The 22,865-nt window shown below is 40.7% G+C and overlaps 1 protein-coding gene and 1 pseudogene across 1 annotated transcript in view; both read left to right on the top strand.

Annotated features, from left to right (window-relative positions):
* The window catches only part of LOC112133484 (chondroitin sulfate proteoglycan 4-like), a 95,012-nt gene extending 75,744 nt beyond the window's left edge, over positions 1 to 19,268 (top strand). The window contains exons 6-7 of the mRNA XM_054555559.2: positions 16,515 to 16,665; positions 16,998 to 19,268. Coding sequence (XP_054411534.2) covers positions 16,515 to 16,664 — 150 coding nt within the window. The 3' untranslated portion in view covers position 16,665; positions 16,998 to 19,268. The remainder of the gene's footprint in view (positions 1 to 16,514; positions 16,666 to 16,997) is intronic.
* Positions 19,269 to 19,361: 93 nt separating this feature from the next.
* Positions 19,362 to 20,061, top strand: LOC100461498 (uncharacterized; annotated as a pseudogene).
* The last annotated feature ends 2,804 nt before the right edge of the window (positions 20,062 to 22,865 follow it).

Raw genomic sequence — 22,865 nt, 5'->3', positions numbered from 1 at the left:
TCATCCCAGTGGGTCAGAACAGCTGAGAGTGCTTTAGCTAAATTAAGGTGTTTTTACAAAAGATGTTGGGTTAAATTTCTGTGCATGTCATTGAAATACTCTGTCTCCCCTTCCGCTTTAATAGTCATAAAGAACATCAATAATGTGGGGAGGAGAGGGGGTGTGCAGAGAGAATTCTGTAAGGATATAAACCAAAATGCTAACTCTGGCTCTTTCAGGGGAGTAAGTTATCTTGATGTTTCTGTGTGTGTGTGTGTATGTGTGTGTGTTAGTTTCTGAGTATAAAAATAACACAAGTTTATTATGAAAATAAGATAAGAAAACATTAAAACATTAAATTTATGTTGAGAAAGCACAGAACATCACCCATAAGTACAGTACAGTGGTTGTTAATCTGAAGGCATTCCAATTCTGGTTAGCTTGTGTGTTCAAAAATGCACATATTTATTTGTGACTTGGGAAGAGTAAAAACTTACTATTAATCTTCCTGGCTTTCCCTTTTCCAGATCCTGTCTCCTTTTTCTCATGCAAATAGAATGTGAATCTTTTCCTAAAGTCTACAGTTTTATGGCCTCTGTCAGATAGGACCCTGGTCAACTCTCAGTCGTTTTATAATGGCTCCGATTTATTATCCAGCACCTCCAGAACATTTTGGGAAGGAAAAGAAACCTGCAGACAGGTTATGGAGTTGGTGAAGATGATGAAAACCTTTTCTCTGAAATGCTTAATGAAGACACTTATTAACACATATTATAATTAGTCCTCTTCAATCTCGTTGATGAAAAAAAAATACCCAGGAAACAATTTCAATTGTAACAGAAGTTCAGAACTATTTAGTTGAGTATAAATGATCAAATGGATTTGATTACTATTTGGCTTCCTTGATAAGTTTTTCTAATTTCAAGAGTCAATTCAAGCCAATAACCTACTAAGTTGGGAGAGTGTTTTAGGCAGCTGATGGTTGAGTGCGCTTTCACACCTTTAATTGAAAGCACTAAATGTTCCCAGCCCTCTACCGCCCTTCACTGGAGGAGGCAAAACCACCACATCATTTGCAAATAAAACTCATGCTTGGCCAAGCACGGCAGCTCAGGCTTGTAATTCCAATACTTTGGGAGGCTGAGACAGGAGATTGCTTGAAGCCAGGAGTTTGAGACCAGCCTAGCCAATGTAGTAAGACCTCTCCCCACTTCCGCCCCCCAGTCTCCATAAAACATTTTTTAAAAACCCAAGTAGCTGGGTGTGGTGGGGCATGTCTGTAGTCCCAGCTACTCGGGAGGCAGAGGAGGGAGGATTGTTTGAGCCCAGGTGTTCTAGGTTACAGTAAGCTATGATCATGCCACTGTGCTCCAGCCCGGGCGATATATGGATGGATACAGCTTCTGAAAGAAACCTCCACTCTCTATTATACTTAAGATCATACTTTGGCAAAATAATTGTGAGGAAAATACTTGTTATAGTGTAGTCCAAAAATACTTTCTTATCCCAGAATAAATTTACTATTTTTCTAAACCATACCATGTCAGCCTACCCAAGATAAGCAAGCAACATTTTTGCTCTTCACCATAAATTATATCTGCCTAAATGGGAAAAGCTAAACCACAAAAACTTTTGCTCAAAATCTTGTGTCCTGAAGAATTAAGCATGTGAGTACACAGAAAAGGTAAATCATCGGATTTTAAAATTAAATAAAAGCTTTTTACAAATTTAGAAAAATTATTGTTCGTTTCAAAGAATGTATAAACAAAATAAAAATTAAATTCTATAGGGCACTGATTTCTTCCAATCACAGCATGAAGCTAATTGATTTTAATTCCAGTGCTTGTTGAAATAATTTAGACTCATTAAAAAGCAAAGTGTTCCAGTTTGAGATTTACGGTGCCTGGCCCTTTTGCTTTTCCATAAAGCCAGTAATTGCATTTCAGCCATTGTACTGTTGTGGGTGGGAGATCATCTGTCTTTGTCTCTGCCTGCTGCTGCAATATGGACACAGGTGTCCGGGGCCACATTTAGAAAATGATACAATCAATTCTGGGTTATGACTTTTGTCTAATTACCTCTTCTCCCAGAATCTGGATTTATTGACCAAGAAAACACATTTTAAGAAATTGTGAACACACTTCCCATAGGATAGAAATTAATTTATAACAACTTAATGGAGAGTACAATCAACTGAATGGATTATTAAACTTTGGTCCCTGAATATTCTGAGCAGGGAAGGATCAGGGTCTTGCTTTTAGTGATTACTCCTGCCCCCACCTCCACTGCTGCTTTCTTGGGATCTTTTCAGTAATAAGCTTAATGACGACTAGACATAGAAGTTATTTGACATTTTCCACTAGTTTTTGTTCTTTTGGGCTAATTTTGGCTTTGTCATTACACTTCATTGAATTATGTGCTAGCATATTTTTCCACATATAGAAATTATTGTATTATCATTTAATCACCTGTTCATTGTTCAAGCTGGAAATTGGCTGATGGGCCCAGGCCCAATGGCTTTGAATAACCAAAAGTGTTTCTTTCTTTTAGAACTGTTGGCTCTTTCTTTGAAAAAGCAGATAGAACAAACTCCCATTTCTGTGAAAGTGATTTCTCCTTTTTTCTTCCATTCATTTCCTATGGTTGCTATGATAAATTGCTACATACTTGGTGGCTTAAAAGAGCAGAAATATATTCCCTCCCAGTTCCTGAGAACAGTCTGAACTCCATTTCACTCGGCCAAAATCAAGGTGTCAGCAGTGCTGTGCAACCTCTGAAGGCTGTGAGGGGGAGTTTTTTCCTCGCCTCTCTCCCAGCTTCTATGGCTGCAGGCATTCCTTGGCATGTGGCCGCATCACTCCCATCTCTGCCTTTGTGGTCACACTGCTTTCTCCTTTTTTGTCTAAGTCTCCCTCTGCCTCCCTCTTGTAAAGATTCATTTGACTGCAGTTAGGGCCCACCTGGATAATCTAGGATGATCTTCCAATCGCAGGATCATTAACTTAATCACATTTGCAAGGTCTTTGCCATATAAGGGAACATTCATAGGTAGCTTTCAGAGATTAGAGCCTGATACCTTTGGGGGGCAATTTTTAGCTTACTACACTCACATATAACGAAAGCAAGATGTCTCATACTGCCTTCTGCTGTTTCCTAATAGTAACCTTTTATATGATCTCATCTGATAGTTTTATTAAAGGTCTATACATGTATAATGGTACAAGGCATATGAGAATCTATGTTTAGGTCTATATAAACGTGGATTTGGACTTCTCTGCCAGATAGGGCTATAGATGGATATCTTGCTGTGCTCCTTGAAAAGATTTTTATTCTAGTTGGTTTCTGGAGAGACTGACCCAGTTATGGAAGGGCATGAGCCACAACTCCTGGATAGTTATTTGGGTTAGTTTTCAGTTGTCCATTTCTAGCTGCAGATTTCCAAGTAACACCATTTTGGAACCTAGGTTTTCCAAAATGCCTCTTCTATCCACTCCCACTAAGGGAAATTATTCCTGGGACTTAACTCAGCCCCACTTTGTTTAGCCTGATTCCTGAACACTCTCTAAGCCTTGGCACCCTGGGCTTCCCGGGCTTCTGATCTCTTCTGGGAACCTTGAACTCTGTATATCTGGCTGCTCTCTGTAGCCATGGCCATGTCAGTCTGGTAGAAGAGAGAAAGGGCAAATAGAGAGGAGCTGTTCCTTGGTGCTTATCTTTCAGGAGTACAGCATCTTGGTGTCTTTAGAATGTTAGCTTTTAGTAATTTTTGGTTAATTTTCATGGACCCTTGCAGACTTTACCTTCTTGAATGGTTTGGCTTTCTGTAGTCTCTTTCCCCATGGATATCTGTTTGGCATAGAGATTTCTTTCTTCTTCTTCTTTTTTTTTTTTTGGCCAGTTCGCTTTCTCTTCTTCCTTCTGGCCAACCACTGTCCTGTCCAGAGACCTGAACCTTGGACAAAACCACTGTGTTGTGGAGAATTAAGCAAGTGGATTCCTGTCTCCATCTCTTCTTTCTCCTTCTCCCAGCTGACCTTGAGATAATTTGGTTACTCTCTTCTCCAGTGGGAATTTCAAAGCTACTTTTAAGCCCCACTCTGGGAAGGATCAGTGGAAAGGACTCATGCTCTGGTTTTCTTAGCAGATTCGTAGGGAGCTGTATTTAGAGACACCCTTAGAATGAAGATATTCTCCAGAGTGTTCTAGCCTTGCCTTTTGGGCAAGTTTGACAATTCTGATCTCATTACCCTCAGTCCTGTCCCCGTGTACTTCTGTAGACCTGTAGAATGCCTTTAGGAAAAAAAAAATTATATTCTAAAGTTGACCCCCCTCCACCCAAGCATAGTACATCTGAGCTCCTGCTTCATCCTTGTGTTCATCCAAGGACACTCATAGTGATCCTTAGCTCTCTGGCTCCAGGTTTTAAAAGCTTAGCCTTGAGCAGGCAGGTATCTGTCAGTCACCTTGGGGCCCAAACAGGAATTGCCCTCGGGAAAAACTCCTCTTTCTTTAATCCCAATGTCTTTACTCTTTAATACAGTAATGAGAGTTTCTCCCTGATCAAAAATGGCAGTAGTGCCTGTAATCCCAGCATTTTGGGAGGCTGAAGTGGGTGGATCTCTTAAGCTCAGGAGTTCAAAAGCAGCCTGGGCAATGTGGTGAAATCCTGTCTCTATCAAAAAATACAAAAATTAGCCGGGCATAGTGGCACACACCTGTAATCCCAGCTACTCAGGATGGTGAGGTGGGAGGATGGCTTGAGCCTGGAAGGCAGAGGTTGCAGAGAGCTAAGATCACGCCACTGCACTCCAGAGTGTAGACAGAGTGAGACTCTGTCTCAGAAAAAAAAAAAAAGTATAGTAATAGTATAGTATAGTATAGTATAGTATAGTATAGTATAGTATAGTATAGTATAGTATAGTATAGTATAGTATGGTATAGTAGAATGGGAATACAGCCTTTCTTTAATTTGCCATTTGTAATAAATACGATACATAAAATGATCTATTTATTTGAGTCATTACAAGTCTGGACAAGCCCTGGCCAATAGTGACTATGTTGTTTTCAGGCCAGACCAAAAAATGGCACTAGTCTGCCCTACTCATACTAGCAACTGACTTGCCACATTACCAGTGTTCTTGGAGTTGGAGAGCATATCTTGTGAAATTCTTTGCTGCCTAGAATTTCACTGAAGTTTGCATACTGTAGGCATGGCTCCTAGGTAATCAAGAAAGCGTGAACTCTGATGTCATGCAGGGCTAGGTTCAAAACTAGGCTCTCCAACTTATTGTCTATGCATGAATCATAAATTATATAAAGCGGCTCATAGAGCACCTGGAATTTGTGTTTAGGACTCAATAAAAGTTAGGTGTTGTCTAGGTGTTTTTGTCAAATAAATGAGTAAGAAATATGCTGGATGGCCTTAATTCTTCTTCATGATAAAAAATGTATGTACTTTAGATTTGTATGGCACTTTTAAAGTAGCTTATTTGTCCATTTGGCAAATATTTTTAGAATAGTGAACAAATACTTATTTACAAAGCAACCAGAAGTAAGCTTTTGCAAAGTGCCAAGATTTTAGCCTATAAATTCCTCCATTTTTATGGGAAAATATTTCATTAGGCATATTTTAGAACTTTCTAATTGCTTAATATTCACATCCATGATTCAGTATAAAAAAGAGTATAGCCTCCCATCTTAACCAGAATCCCCTGATGTTCCAGTAAGGAATTGGTCGGTGACAACTTAGCTTTCTTGAAAGACCTAGAAACGCCCAGGGCCTGCATTTTTTTGAACACTGATATGCAATAGACCAATTTATTCAAATGCGTATCTACAAGTGAGGTATTATTCCATATTTTAATGCACAAATTAAGGCTCAGAGAGATTAAGAGACTTGCACAAAGGTCACAGAGCTGAAAATTGGTGACATTTATACTTGAATTTAGATCTGATCAATCCAAGATTCAAAATCTACTCCACTCTTTGGCTTGCATTCTCATATTAACAGGTGTCCTTTTCTTCCTTGGAGGAAGAAAAGCAATAATTCAAGCAGTTGGAGCCAAAGAGGCCCCAATTTTTGCTATAGGAGAAAGCACTGATCGACTAACCTGGAGATTTGGCTTCCGGTCCCAGCTCTGTTACCAACTAGTGTGCAATGAGGGTATGGGGGTGGATGTAGGGAGGCATTCCTTAAATTTCCAATTTCTCTAAGCTTCTCAGCTGTAAATGTTAAAGCATCACAGAAATCTTGGAACCAAATCTCTCTCTTTAGCATTAACAAATGGTTTTCTTTGTGGTTCCCTAGAAATCAAGGATATGAGATCCAGAAAGTTTAAATCCCAGAGATCTGAGGGATATTATAATATTGCCTCTTCAAATGAAAGCACTGTTAGCAGTGGAAGAGATCTGAGTCACCCCAAATTACTGGGGTGAATCTGTACACATTTGTGGCAACTTTAGGCCTTCCCTCCTCAGAAGAAAGAATTTGACTGAGGGGCATACAATAGAAAAAGAGACTGAGGCAAGTTCCAGAGCAGGAGTGGAAATTTATTGAAAAGGTTTTAGAACAGACAAGAAAGGAAAGAATCTTTCAAAGAGATCCAAGTGGGCACCTGAAGGTCAAAGAGAGAAAAAAGGGACACTTACCTTGATCCTAGGGCTCTATAGGCTCACCTCTTTCCCATGATTCTTCCCTTAGGGTGGGCTTCCTGCATGTGTAGTACCTTCCTTACCCTTGGGAACTGAACACATGCAGTGTGCTTAGGAAGTTGTACGCATGTCCATCTGAGGCTTTCTTCCTTTTTGTGGTGGAGTGCCCTGAAGACCATACTTTGCCATTTTTGTCTCTTAATACGCGTGCCCAGGAAGTTTCTTCTCCCTGAGATCTGCCTTTCTTTAACACTTTAACATTAACAGGTGTGGACCATCAGGAAATGGCCTCTCCCTGGTGCCGGCTGCCAATTTATCACTTTTAGAGAGGCAATGCAATAATTGCCGAGCTGTCACCTGGCATTTCTAGTGGATTGTCGGGGAGAGCCCTCTCCTGCCCCGCTAATGCCTAACTACCTGTAACAGCACTACTCTGGGAAGTTGTAGGATTTGGAACCACATATTCACCCTTTCACAGGCAAGGCAGGATTACAGCCTTGTTAAAGTCCTAGAGAAATGGCCTAGGTTAGAGGAGGCAGCTGGGTGGTGGTGGTGAGATGGTGCAGGTATGGGGACCAACTGGACCCTATATCTTGATCTTAAAATTACTTATTGATTTTCAAGTGTCCAGGGCATTTGTGAGTGGGTCTCCCTCCCCCATTCTGCATACTCTGAGTCATCAGAGAAGAGGTATTACTTGTCCCTTCTTGAAGTTGATGTAGTAAAACATCATGAAGTTTACTTTTTAAATTATCATGTTTTAACTTCCTATTTTTAAATAGCTTCAAACTTACAGAATAATTGTAATAGAGTACAAAGAATTCCTATATAATATTCATCCATATTCCCCAAATGTTAGCATTTAACCACATTTGCTTTATCATTTTTCTCTTTACACACACCAACACATTTCGGAGACTTTGAGAGCCAGTTGCTGCCATGCCCCTTTATCCCTTATTTCAGTGTGTTTTTCCTAGAAATAAGGCCATTCTCTTACAGAATCACAGTATAATTTTCAAACCCATGAAATTCACATTGCCACAATACTATTATATAATTTATAGACCTTATTCAAATTTCACAAGTTGTTTCAGTAAATTTTTTTTTAGCAAAAGAAAAAGTCCACAGCATAAAACATAGCATTTAATTGTCCCATGTCTTTATGTTACCAGAAAGGGATCCCAATCCAGACCCCAAGACAGGGTCCTTGGACCTCGAGCAAGAAAGAATTTAAGGCGAGTCCATAGAGTAAAGTGAATGCAAGTTTATTAGGAAAGTAAAGGGATGAAAGAATGGCTACCCCATAGGCAGAGCAGCGGCAATGGCTGCCTGACTGAATATACATATAGTTATTTCTTGCTCATATGCTAAATAAGGGGTGGATTATTCATGAGTTTTATGGGAAAGGGGTGGAGAGTTCTCAGAACTGAGGGCCCCTCCCCTTTTTAGACTATATATGGTAACTTCAGACATTTCTGTGGCATTTGTAAACTGTCATGGCACTGGTGGGAGTGTCTTTTAGCATGCTAATGCATTATAATCAGCATATAATGAGTAGTGAGGTCAACCAGAGGTCACTTTCATTGCCATCTTGGTTTTGGTGGGTTTTGGCCAGCTTCTTTACTGCATCCTGTTTTATCAGCAAGGTCTTTGTGACCTGTGTCTTGTGCCGACCTCCTATCTCATCCTGTGGTTAAGAATGCCTGACCTCCCGGGAATGCAGCCCAGCAGGTCTCAGCTTTATTTTATACCCAGCCCCTACTCGAGATGGAGTTGCTCTGGTTTGAATGCCTCTGACATTTAGTCTCCTTCAATCTGGAATCATTCTTCAGTCACGTTGCCTTTCATGAACTTGCCATTTTCTTGCCAAGTACAGGACAGTTCTCTGTAGACTATCCCTCAGTCTGGTCTTACCTGGTGTTTTATCCTGTTTCCTTATGATCAGATCTATTTAGGTTGTGCATTTGGGGCAGGAATACTGGGAGAGCTGCTGGGTTCTCAGAGCTTCCCATCAGAGGCCCTAAGGCTCACTTTGCCCAGGACTGAGGATGTTTACCTTTATCACTTGGTCAGTTGTTGCTTTCAGGTTTATCCACTTGAAGGTACTGTTCTCCCCTTTGTAATTAATCAATATGTGAGGAGACACTTTGGAAAGATTTAAATAGCTTGTTTCTCATCACATTTTCACCCACTAGTTTTAGGATTCTTGCCTGAAATATTTATTGTTGCAGAGGTTGCCAAATGGCAATTTTCTCATTTTGTTTTTCCTACTATGTTTATTAGTTGAAATCCAACACCATTGGTTTTCTAACAACATTCCAGAAAGATTTCATCTGTTAAAGAGGAAATATCTGGGCTAAACTAAATCCATAAGAAATAAAAACCTCTCTTCTCTCCTCTCCCTAACCCCAGAGCCCAGGTATTCAGCTAAGTGGCTTATCTATCCATATTTAATACCATGGAAATATGCAGAGCTGTTGGAAATTGTTCCTAAGGCCATTTTCTATTTTAGGTGACAAAATTCCTGATCCTTTCTTAGATCCTTCTCTCTTCAGGTTTACCCCACACTTTTTCTCCTGAAGTCTTGGTCTCATTCTGCCTTTGCTGGCCTTCTCCTTAATACACACACACCCCTTGGAACCTGGCTCTTAAAGCTGCAGAAAGAAAAGCTCTCTTCTGAACATTAAAGAACCTACTCACTGCAAACCTCTTTCAGGGCATGGCCAGCAAGTGCACATTCCACAGGCACCCTTAGTCCCTTTTATTTCTAGCTCAGCACTTTCAGTAATGCCCTATCCAGTCTTAAAGTCCAGATACTCAAGATGCATCTAATTAAATTCTCTCTGTCACTCTCCAGGGTAAAATTAGGCAATTAGTTATTCACACTTAATTTCATACTCTTGAAATGCCTTTTTAAAAATAGAACCTGTAACAGACCTCTCCTCCACTAGGCTCCTGAAATACAAAGCTATGTTTAGGATTCTTCCCCAATCTCTTCCCTTAGAAGATTTCTGACTTTCATCTCAATTGTCTGTGAGCACCATCCCTTTCCTGGGACAATCACTCTCTGCACCACGGACATCGGAAGATCCTTAGATTATTCTAACAACTTCTTATATATTTTTCAGGGAAGCTAATTTTCACTTATACCAAAGGACAAGGTTGACCAGCTTCCAAGAAAATCTTTCTTCCTGGTTAATAGACTATGTTACTTTTCATCTTAGAGAAATGGATCTTTTTTGCTTTATAATATGATGCCTCTCTCAAGCAGAATAAAAAGCATCCTCTGGTCCAAAATTCATGGCACAGTCACCTGTTTCTGGGAGGGGAAATGCATTTATGATTAACCATAAATCTTAAGCTAGGAATTGAAATACTAGGGCTGCCAAATAAAGCAGACTTTCTTTCCCAGGTAATGTCTAGAGATAATATTTTTCTTTCTTTTCCCCATTTAAAACCCTCAAAAGACAGCATTTCCTTGCCTCATCCTTGAATGGGCTAAGAATGAAAAAACTCCTCACCAACAGTTTTTGGCTGCTTTGGGACAGGGAGCTTATCTTCCATGGAAACTCACCAGACAAAAAGCCTTTCTAGAACTCGAGATCAAGATATAGCCTCTGTATCAGCATTGAGCCAGAGCAACATATATTCAGAGACCCAAACTTCTGTTAGTTACTATAGCATTTCCAGATATTGATTGATGAGGTGGACTCAACTGCTCTGTAAATTACATGATAGTTTATCCTAGGCATGTTTGAACTGGACATAGAATACCTTGGCAAAACACACCTGTAAACTCAGAGTATTATAATAGCTAGAAGGTCAGAAAAAGAAGTGACCCATAGGAACTAAGGGCTAAATATTTTATCTGTAGCCTTCCCTTCTGTGATTAAAGTTTGGTACATAAAGGGAAAGAATCAAGCATTTATCCTGTCTTTCCTGTACCTCACTATAACCAAATAGCAGATGAAGGAAAGTTCTTTCTTATAAAAGACTTCCAGATAATAAAGAAGAAATGATAAAAGAATATCAGTGTTTTGCCACTGCAACAATAATGGATTTAGGCAATGGTATCAATGACTCTTCAAATCTATTAGGTGACAGGCTAATGGAGAACCTTAAAATAGAAGGACCAACCTGCCAACACTTGAATCTACATATCCAAGAGAGAAGCAACCTAATATTTTGCTTTGCAGTGAGATGCAAGAGAAAATATAAAATACAACCTGTAAAATATTCTTATCCAAAAGTTGAACCTGATTCCTATTAAGTCTCTAGATTTAACTACCAGTACATAGGAAATACAGAGGCGAGAGGAAATGCGAAACAACATCCCAGGGATGGAGTCAGCAAAATCCAGAATGTGGGAAACTCTCAAGATGAGAAGATGGGGTTTTCCAGATATACAATCATGTCATCTGCAAACAGGGACAATTTGACTTCCTCTTTTCCTAATTGAATACCCTTTATTTCCTTCTCCTGCCTGATTGCCCTGGCCAGAACTTCCAACACTATGTTGAATAGGAGTGGTGAGAGAGGGCATCCCTGTCTTGTGCCAGTTTTCAAAGGGAATGCTTCCAGTTTTTGCCCATTCAGTATGATATTGGCTGTGGGTTTGTCATAGATAGCTCTTACTATTTTGAGATACGTCCTATCAGTACTTAATTTATTGAGAGTTTTTAGCATGAAGCGTTGTTGAATTTTGTCAAAGGCCTTTTCTGCATCTATTGAGATAATCATGTGGTTTTTGTCGTTGGTTTTGTTTATATGCTGGATTACATTTATTGATTTGCGTATGTTGAACCAGCCTTGCATCCCAGGGATGAAGCCCACTTGATCATGGTGGATAAGGTTTTTGATGTGCTGCTGGATTCGGTTTGCCAGTATTTTATCGAGGATTTTTGCATCGATGTTCATCAGGGATATTGGTCTAAAATTCTCTTTTTTTGCTGTGTCTCTGCCAGGCTTTGGTATCAGGATGATGCTGGCCTCATAAAATGAGTTATGGAGGATTCCCTCTTTTTCTATTGATTGGAATAGTTTCAGAAGGAATGGTACCAGCTCCTCTTTGTACCTCTGGTAGAATTCGGCTGTGAATCCATCTGGTCCTGGACTTTTTTTGGTTGGTAAGCTATTAATTATTGCCTCAATTTCAGCTCCTGTTATTGGTCTATTCAGAGATTGAACTTCTTCCTGGTTTAGTCTTGGAAGGGTGTATGTGTTGAGGAATTTATCCATTTCTTCTAGATTTTCTAGTTTATTTGCATAGAGGTGTTTATAGTATTCTCTGATGGTAGTTTCTATTTCTGTGGGATCGGTGGTGATATCCCCTTTACCATTTTGTATTGTGTCTATTTGATTCTTCTCTCTTTTCTTCTTTATTAGTCTTGCTAGTGGTCTATGAATTTTGTTGATCTTTTAAAAAAACCAGCTCCTGGATTCATTGATTTTTTGAAGGGTTTTTTGTGTCTCTATTTCCTTCAGTTCTGCTCTGACCTTAGTTATTTCTTGCCTTCTGCTAGCTTTTGAATATGTTTGCTCTTGCTTCTCTAGTTCTTTTAATTGTGATGTTAGGGTGTCAATTTTAGATCTTTCCTGCTTTCTCTTGTGGGCATTTAGTGCTATAAATTTCCTTCTACACACTGCTTTAAATGTGTCCCAGAGATTCTGGTATGTTGTGTCTTTGTTCTTGTTGGTTTCAAAGAACATCTTTATTTCTGCCTTCATTTCATTATGTACCCAGTAGTCATTCAGGAGCAGGTTGTTCAGTTTCCATGTAGTTGAGCAGTTTTGAGTGAGTTTCTTTTTATTTATTTATTTATTTATTTATTTATTTATTATTATACTTTGAGTTTCTTAATCCTGAGTTCTAGTTTGATTGCACTGTGGTCTGAGAGACAGTTTGTTATAATTTCTGTTCTTTTACATTTGCTGAGGAGTGCTTTACTTCCAATTATGTGGTCAATTTTGAAATAGGTGTGGTGTGGTGCTGAAAAGAATGTATATTCTGTTGATTTGGGGTGGAGAGTTCTGTAGATGTCTATTAGGTCTGCTTGGTGCAGAACTGAGTTCAATTCCTGGATATCCTTGTTAACCTTCTGTCTCGTTGATCTGTCTGATGTTGACAGTGGGGTGTTAAAGTCTCCCATTATTATTGGGTGGGAGTCTAAGTCTCTTTGTAGGTCACTCAGGGCTTGCTTTGTGAATCTGGGTGCTCCTGTATTGGGTGCATATATATTTAGGATAGTTAGTTCTTCTTGTTGAATTGATCCCTTTACCATTATGTAATGATCTTCTTTGTCTCTTTTGATCTTTGTTGGTTTAAAGTCTGTTTTACCAAGAGACTAGGGTTGCAACCCCTGCCTTTTTTTGTTTTCCATTTGCTTGGTAGATCTTCCTCCATCCCTTTATTTTGAGCCTATGTGTGTCTCTGCACATGAGATGGGTTTCCTGAATACAGCACACTGATGGGTGACTCTTTATCCAATTTGCCAGTCTGTGCCTTTTAATTGGAGCATTTAGTCCATTTACATTTAAGGTTAGTATTGTTATGTGTGAATTTGATCCTGTCATTATGATGTTAGCTGGTTATTTTGCTAGTTAGTTGATGCAGTTTCTTCCTAGCCTTGGTGGTCTTTACAATTTGCCATGTTTTTGCAGTGGCTGGTACCTTTCCATGTTTAGTGTTCCTTTCCATGTTTAGTGCTTCCTTCAGGAGCTCTTTTAGGGCAGGCCTGGTGGTGACAAAATCTCTCAGCATTTGCTTGTCTGTAAAGTATTTTATTTCTCCTTCACTTCTTAGTTTGGCTGGATATGAAATTCTGGGTTGAAAATTCTTTTCTTTAAGAATGTTGAATATTGGCCCCCACTCTCTTCTGGCTTGTAGAGTTTCTGCCAAGAGATTACCTGTTAGTCTGATGGGCTTCCCTTTGTGTGTAACCCGACCTTTCTCTCTGACTGCCCTTAACATTTTTTCTTTCATTTCAACTTTGGTGAATCTGACAATTATGTGTCTTGGAGTTGCTCTTCTCGAAGAGTATCTTTGTGGCATTCTTTGTATTTCCTGAATCTAAATGTTGGCCTGCCTTGCTAGATTGGGGAAGTTCTCCTGGATAATATCCTGCAGAGTGTTTTCCAACTTGGTTCCATTCTCCCTGTCACTTTCAGGTACACCAATTAGACGTAGATTTGGTCTTTTCACATCGTCCCATATTTCTTGGAGGCTTTGTTCATTTCTTTTTATCATTTTTTCTCTAAACTTCTCTTCACACTTCATTTCATTCATTTCTTCTTCCATCGCTGATACCCTTTCTTCCAGTGATCGCATCAGTTATTGAGGCTTATGCATTCATCATGTAGTTCTCGTGCCGTTGTTTTCAGCTCCATCAGGTCCTTTAAGGACTTCTCTGCATTTGTTATTCTAGTTATTCATTTGTCTATTTTTTTTTCAAAGTTTTTAACTTCTTTGCCATTTGTTCAAACTTCCTCCTTTAGCTAGGAGTAGTTTGTTCTTCTGAAGCCTTCTTCTCTCAACTCATCAAAGTCATTCTCTGTCCAGCTTTTTTCCTTTGCTGGTGAGGAGCTGTGTTCCTTTGGAGGAGGAGAGGTGCTCTGATTTTTAGAGTTTCCAGTTTTTCTGCTCTGTTTTTTCCCCATTTTGTGGTTTTATCTACCTTTGGTCTTTGATGATGGTGACGTACAGATGGGGTTTTGGTGTGGATGTCCTTTCTGTTTGTTAGTTTTCCTCCTACAGTCAGGACCCTCAGCTGCAGGTCTGTTGGAGTTTGCTGGAGGTCCACTCCAGACCCTGTTTGCCTGGGTATCAGCAGCAGAGGCTGCAAAACAGCGGATATTGGTGAACAGCAAATGTTGCTGCCTGATCGTTCCTCTGGAAGTTTTGTCTTAGAGGAGTACCTGGCCGTGTGAGGTGTCAGTCTGCCCCTACCGGGGTGTGCCTCCCAGTTATGCTACTTGGGGGTCAGGGACCCACTTGAGGAGGCAGTCTGTCCATTCTCAGATCTCCAGCTGCATGCTGGGAGAAACACTACTCTCTTCAAAGCTGTCAGACAGGGACATTGAAGTCTGCAGAGGTTTCTGCTGCCTTTTGTTTGGCTATGCCCTCCCCCCAGAGGTGGAGTCTACAGAGGCAGGCAGGCCTCCTTGAGCTGAGGTGGTCTCCACCCAGTTCAAGCTTCCTGGTCTGGCCGCTTTGTTTACTACAAGCCTCGGCAATGGCAGGCGCCCCTCCCCCAGCCTCACTGCCGCCTTGCAGTTTGATCTCAGACTGCTGTGCTAGCAATGAGTGAGGCTCTGTGAGCGTAGGACCCTCTGAGCCAGGCACGGGATATAATCTCCTGGTGTGTCGTTTGCTAAGACCATTGGAACAGCACAGTATTAGGGTGGGAGTTACCCAATTTTCCAGGTGCCATCTATCACCCCTTTCTTTGACTAGGAAAGGGAATTCCCTGACCCCTTGCACTTCCTGGGTGAGGTGATGCCTTGCCCTGCTTCAGCTCACGCTTTGTGCGCTGCACCCACTGTCCTGCACCCAGTGTCTGACACTCCCCAGTGAGAAGAACCCAGTACCTCAGTTGGAAATGCAGAGATCAGCTGTCTTCTGCATCGCTCACGCTGGGAGCTGTAGACTGGAGCAGTTCCTATTTGGCCATCTTTGCTCCTCCCCCACTTAGTCCATTTTCTATTGCTTATAACAAAATATCTGAAAATGGGTAATTTATAAAGAAAAAGAATTTATTACAGTTATGGAGGCTGAGAGGTTTAATGTTGAGAGACCACATCTGGTGATGGCCTTCTTGCTGGTGGGGACTCCACAGAGTTCCAAGGCAGTGCAGGGTATCACATGATGAGGGAGCTGAGTGTGCTAGCTCAGGTCTTTCTTCCTCTTCTTATAAAGCCACCAGTCCCACTTACGTGATAACCCACTAACCCATTAACCCATTAGTCTATGAATGGGTTAATTCATTCATGAGAGCAGAACCTTCATGACCCAATCACCTCTTAAAAGGCCCCACCTCTCAATACTGCCACAATGGGGACTAAGTTTCAACATGAGTTTTGGAGGGGACCAACATTCAGACATTTCATAGCAAGATGAAATGATATGATGTCTGTGATTTGATTCAAAATAATCTTTGGGGCAGAAAAGTGGGTAGGAGTATATATGCAACAAGACTGGTTCTGAGTTGATTATTGTTGAAGCTTCTGGAAAGTTAAGTACAAGTTTCTTATAAACTTTCTATAATATTATACAAATACCTTAGACATTAGTTGTCTCAAAATCAATGTGCTTTTCTTTCTCTGGTGAATAGATCATTTTTATAATAGAATCCCCTAGGTTGGAAAAATAAGTTACTACATTTTTAATGTTTCTGCATTTAGATGGCTATGTGCAATAATTTGAGCATGAGTAAAGTGAACTCTCAAAGGACATATATCTCTTCCAGTTAGGATATATGTCAATCCTTGTATCACCCCTGAAACCAGGAGCTATTTTCTTACTGTTTGGTCAGGTCAGTGAAGGGTTGATATTATACCAGCACGTAGACCGTGAGAACACTGGCTGGACTGCGGAAGATTCCTTTACATTCACGGCCTCCTCCCCATCAGCAGCCCTGGGACCTGAGGAATTCTGTATTACTATTTCATATGATATCAATAAGCCTGGTCAGCAGAGTTATCTGCTTGCAAATACAGGTAATGCCACCATGATATGAGTAGTGCCTAATCCATAATTATTAAAGTAGGGAGAGTTTGGAAATAAATCTTTCCCTTTTTAATTGTCAATGCCATGATATCAACCTTTGAAATAAAGCTTAAACAGTTATAAAAAAATTATTATTTCTTTACATGTCCTCTTTCTCCAGGTCTCTTCTATTTTATCTCATAAGCTTAAACAGTTGTACTGGGAGAAGGATGACAACTTAGCTTTAAAGAATTTTATTTGCACCTCCAAGTGGGGACTTCACTGTGCCCATGATGGAAAACTGTTGATAAAAAATGAAAATGACAAATAGGGTAAGTTCTTAAAAGGAAAGGGGTATTGAAAGCTGCATGTTTCCATGGCAAGAGACAGTCCAGTAGTAGATAAATTAGGAAATTAACATTTTATAAATGAATATAAAAGATTTTAAAGCTCAGTTGCCTGAAACATTGGCTTAATTGTGTGTGAATGTGTGTATTTAAAATGTATTTATTTAATATGCCTTAGGTAGCAATGCTAATTCAAGTACTTGAGCAACAAAAGTGTTACAAATAATCCACTAAGACAAATTTGAGGGAAAAAGAGCTTTACAGCTGTCATCTAAAAGTTCTAATGAAATGTCAGTTTGTTCTTTATGTTTTAACAGGAGCTTCTGTCAAGGAGGGAGACAAGGTTCTAATTGGCCAGTTTAAGTTAGATGCCTCCAACCTCTTATTTAAATTGCCTGAATCTCAGTGCTCTTCCTATGAAATTTGGTTCCAAGTGACATCTCTTCCTCACCACGGAACAATTATGGTTGGAGAAGGAAATATTACCAAAGGAAAACCCAGTTTCTCCCAGTATATAATTAATAAATTTGGAATTACATACATTCATGATGACTGTGAATCACTGGCTGATAATTTTACCTTTGTCATTTGGCCAAACCAAAAGAGCAAGTCCACCACCAAGCCAGAAGCTGACTTTCTTGAAGAGATGTTTAATATCACCATCTCTCCAGGTGATATTATAATGACCAGGCACCAGAATTAAAGACAAAGGGGCTTCAGTTGAAAGTTCTGCAGGGCAGTAGGTTGGCTGTGGGACCTGAACATCTGAAAGTGGAAGATCTGGACAGTCCTCCAGACGAAATCAGATATATGATCATCCGTAATCCTAATAATGGCTTTTTGGCAATGGCTTACCTTCTGGACACACCTGTTCACCATTTTATACAAGCTGACATTGATAACTCTCAGGTGTGGTTCATACAGGATGGAAGCCCTCCCTCTGGAGTGTTCTACTTTAGTGTGACAGATGGTGCACACCACCCCCTCTATAAACTCTTCCACCTGGATGTCATTCCCATCTCCATCAGCATTGTGAACCTTACTGACCTACTTCTCCCACAAGGCCAGACAACCATCCCCATCACCAGCGCTCACCTGTCAGCCATGACCAATGGGAGGAACCCCCAAATCACTTACATGATAACATGGCCCCTCCAACATGGGCACCTGCTGATTGAAGACCAGTTGGTCATCAACTTTGGACAGGAAGATTTGGATTCAGGAAGACTCTCTTGTCACATGACAAATCTCACTGCCACACAGGACCAGCTACAGTTCTCACTGTTTACATCAGAAAGCAACCTGACAGGACAAACACTAAACATCAGAGCGCAGCCTTTACTGCAGGTTATGCCAAACCTGAAAATTGCAGACAGAGTGGCTCATCAGCTGAGAAGAAGGGACCTAGATGCTACCATGTTGCAGGAAGTCAGGGACCCTGAATGGAGGGACCGGCTGAAGCCATGGCAGAAGAACATAAATTGTGAAGTTTGCATGGACATTTATTAGTTCCCCAAATTAATACTTTTATAATTTCTTACGCCTGTCTTTACTGCAATCTCTGAACATAAATTGTGAAGATTTCATGGACACTTATCACTTCCCCAGTCAATACCCTTGTGATTTCCTATGCCTGTCTTTACTTTAATCTCTTAATCACATCATCTTCGTAAGCTGAGAAGGATGTATGTCACCTCAGGACCCTGTGATGATTGCGTTAACTGCACAGATTGTTTGTAGAGCATGTGTGTTTGAACAACATGAAATCTGGGCATCTTGGAAAAAGAACAGGATAACAGCAATGTTCAGGGAACAAGGGAGATAACCTTAAACTCTGACTGCCGGTGAGCCAGGTGGAACAGAGCCATATTTCTCTTCTTTCAAAAGCAAATGGGAGAAATATCACTGAATTCTTTTTCTCAGCAAGGAACATCCCTGAGAAAGAGAATGCGTACCTGAGGGAAAGCCTCTGAAATGGCCACTTTGGGGATGGCAGTCTTTTACGGTCGTCGCTAAGGGATGAAATCAGCCCCTGTCTCCCGTAGTGCTCTCAGGCTTATTAGGATGAGGAAATTCCCACCTAGTAAATTTTGGTCAGACTGGTTGTCTGCTCTCAAACCCTGTCTCTTGATAAGATGTTATCAATGACAATGCATGGCCGAAACTTCATTAGCAATTTTAATTTTGCCCTGGTCCTGTGGTCCTGTGATCTCGCCCTGCCTCCATTTACCTTGTGATATCTTATTATCTTGTGAAGCATGTGAGCTCTGTGACCCACACCCTATTCGTACACTCCCTCCCCTTTTGAAAATCACTAATAAAAACTTGCTGGTTTTATGGCTCAGGGGGCATCATGGAACCTGCTGACATGTGATGTCTCCCCTGGACACTCAGCTTTAAAATTTCTCTCTTTTGTACTGTGTCCCTTTGTTTCTCAGACCGGCCGACATTTACGGAAAATAGAAAAGAACCTATGTGAAATATCGGGGGTGAATTTTGCCCGATACTATTGAGCTTGCTAATATGACTGACAGTGATCCCAAATTTGAAGTGACAGAGCCCCCTGTACATAGAAGGCTGGACGAAGAGGGGTTCTACAGCACAGTGATAGAAGAGGCTACTGTATTCACTCAGAGGGACATTGACCAAGGGCGGCTGGTATTCCACCCACAGGTGTGGGGATGCTGAACGACTCCTTCACTTTCTTGCTCAGGGCAGATCATGTACAGCCAGTGATATGTTATCTCCCCTTCACCATAGTGCCACCTGACCCCTCACTTTTGCAAACATTTACACCAGATGTTCCTTTATTTGTCACTGGAGACAACCTTGTAACCTCCGTTCTCTCTCAGGAAAAGCCTGTGATTTCCTCAGGACTTGCGGCACAGACAGAAACTTTAGGTAAACTGACCCAGACCAGATGGCAGAGAGCAGATCCCTGGGGACAGCACAGTGGTGAAGAGCCCAGTGTGGATGGCAGAGTCTCTGCCATCAAGGTCATTTGGCCACCAGCCACCACTAATAGTCAGCTTTTGGGCACCTATGCAGCCCAGAGACAGCAGTTACCCTCTGATGGTCATCATACCCTTGGCTGCCGTGGTCTTCCTGCTGAAAGTGGCTGCAGTGGCCATGTGTGTCTGGCTGTTGAGCCAGAAGGTAGAAAAGGCAAAACCCCTTATCAAGCCCCAGACCAACCCGGAACACACAACCCCAAGTCATAGGCCAGAAAGGAGCATAAAGTTTCCCACTGTCACAGTGACACCCCTCTGCAAAGCTCCAGCAGCCCCCCAGTCTGTCTTTTCAGGGAGCTGCAGCATGAACAAATGTCTTCTCCAGTGGCCAAGCCAGTGGACAAATGTGCTGCTTGGGAGATGTGGATGAACCTGGTCAAACTCTGCCGACAAACCAACCCAACGCTGAAGCACAACCAGTACTGGGTGTAGATTGAGGGCTCGCATTTCTTACTGACCACCTACCGTGTGCCAGGCACTGGGATAGGCATTGGGATATAAAGCAAATAAATGCTGGTTTGATCAACTGAGAAAAGTCAGGCCCTGCTAGTGATTCAATGTTCAATCCTAGCTCCATGGTTAGATGTTGCTGGGTGGTTGATTGTGACTTGCACAACACTCCTGGGCTTTCTGCAATGGGCTCTGTGTGTTGTCTTCTGGACCTGACTTTCTCAGTATACATCAGTTGGTCAATATTTAAACCCTTTACTAAGGTGGTACAGAACACATTAGCCCCACTGAGAATGCCAGTATTAACCTAGGGCATAGAGTTAAAGGAGGAAAGCTTTGAATACTTTACACTGAGAATTCCCTCTGAGTGAGTCAGCAGGAAGTGCAAGAACTATTTCAGCATGTAGAAGAGGTAATTTATCACATCAGTGAGTATGTTTATGTAATGTTTTTCTGCAATGTCTTTTCCTCATTGAAGTCCTCTAGGTTTGATTTCCTAGTGCAGGAAATGCCTCAGTGCTCTAGGTAGTGTTGGGACAGTCTGGCCCCTTTTGAAAGTATCTACTGAATACCTTGTTTCATCAGGAGGCTTTGTCTATTCTAATTTATAAAATCAAGCCTAGAATAGAAATGTTATTTGAAGCCCTATGGGACAGAAAAGTCTGTTGAATGTTTTTGTGATGCCTCAATTTGGCTTAACTTTATAACGAATTAAAATAATTGTCCAGGCCCAGTGGCTCATGCCTATAATCTCAGCACTTTGGGAGGCCAAGGCAGGCAGATCGCTTGAGCCCAGGAGTTTGAGACCAGCCTGGACAACATAGTGAAACTCTATCTCTACAAAATAAGCAAGCAAACAAAGAAACAAAAAAATTAACCAGGCATGGCGGCATGTGCCTATAGTCCCAGCTACTCTGGAGGCTGAGGTGGGTGGATCACCTGAGCCTGGGAAGTTTGGGCTGAAGTGAGCTGTGATATACGAGATTCTGTCTCAAAAAGAAAATAAATAAATAATGTAATAATGACAAATTTGTATTTGCATTATCTAATTGAGGCTACCATTGGCCAACTGAAGCTTCGGTTTCTGTAATTGTAAAATGAAGATATTAGTACTTGTATTAGGAATGCTTTGGGCTGCAAATCTGCAAGACATCCTCCATCAGTGGTTTAGGTTGGAGACTGGCAAGCTTTTTCTGTAAAGAGTCACATAGTAAATATTTTAGGCTTTGTAGGACATATATATATTCTATCATACATTCTTTTTGCTTTGTTTCTTTTTAACAACCTTTTTAAAAAAAGTAATTCTTAGTTATTGGATTTGGTCCACATACCATAGTTTGCCAATCATTGATGTAAATGTGTTGAATTATCTCAAGTAATGAACATGCTGGGGGTGGGCATTCTAAGACTGGTTCAGTAGTTCAAGAATGGCACCAAGGACTGAGCTCTTCTGTTCCTTCTGCTCTATCTTCCTTAAGCTGTTAACATTTCATTCTTTTATTTAATTCCTTGCAATTGTAAGATGTTTGCTAAAGCTCCAAGCAATACAACTACATTCGAAGGCAGGAATTGTAGTGGAGGAGAGAGAGAGAGATAGAGGATGGCAAAATGGTTTTTTAAAATAGTTTTTTTATATATATATTTTTAGTAGAGATGAGATTTCACCATGTTGGCCAGACTTGTCTCAAACTCTTGACCTCAGGTGATCCACCTGCCTCGGCCTCCCAAAGTGCTGAGATTACAGGGGTGAGCTGCCATGTCTGGCTGAGACTCTTCTATTAGTATTACTTTTATTATCATCATCATCATCATTTTTAATCTTGTAAGAGGAGTTTCTCCCTAAACTTTTTTTTATGTCTCATTTTCTAGAAATGGGCAAAATGACATCCATCCCTTGACCAATCACTGGCAAAGGAAAATGGTGTCCTCATAACACAGTCTCTCTCAGGGCTGAGGGAGGAGTCTACTAACTCAGAGATCAATGGATTAGCCCACCTTGTAATTAGGGAAGGAGGGGATAGCAATTAGATAGACAATGAATAGGTTCTATTAAAATACTCTTCAAATATTGACATACTTGGGAACCAAAGATTTTGAAATCAGTGTCTTATATCTCCTTTTCATGTTTTAAGGATTTTTCTTGAAGCCAGAGACCAGTTTTTCTCAATAGGGGTGGGAAGGCCGTGATGGGGGTGTGTGTGAGGGGAGACATGCCACCCAGAGTACATTTGGCAAAGGCTAGGGACATTTGTGGTTTTCAAAGCTGTTAGGGGAAGGATACTTCTTGCATCTAGTGGGTAGAAGCCAAGGAGGCTCCCAAACATGCAAAAATGCACAGAACAGCTCTCACAACAAAGAATTATCAGGTTGAAAATGGCAACAGTGCAGAGATTGAGAAACCCTGTTTAAGTCACAATGAAGAGTTTTCCTGTATACCCAATGAAGGATAAACTTATTACCAAGTCTAGGCAAAAAGTATATTCTAAAAACTTCATGGCAGAGTGAAAATCCCACAGTATATTTGAAACTCTGATTGGCTAGTGGTATACATGAACATTTAAAAAAGAGGATGTATTAAAAACCAAGCAAAACTTGACAGCAGGCTCATTTCTTCAAATTACTTGTCTAAGGAAAATATTTTGCCTTGTGTTAACAGGTGGAACATATCAGGAGAGTAAAAATGAGACAGAAAATTCACAAAGGTAAAGATGAGGTCAAAGTGTC

Source organism: Pongo abelii, chromosome 4 (genome assembly GCF_028885655.2).
Source record: "Pongo abelii isolate AG06213 chromosome 4, NHGRI_mPonAbe1-v2.0_pri, whole genome shotgun sequence".
In the NCBI taxonomy this organism is placed as follows: domain Eukaryota; kingdom Metazoa; phylum Chordata; class Mammalia; order Primates; family Hominidae; genus Pongo; species Pongo abelii.
This window is presented reverse-complemented; position numbering and strand designations above follow the sequence as displayed.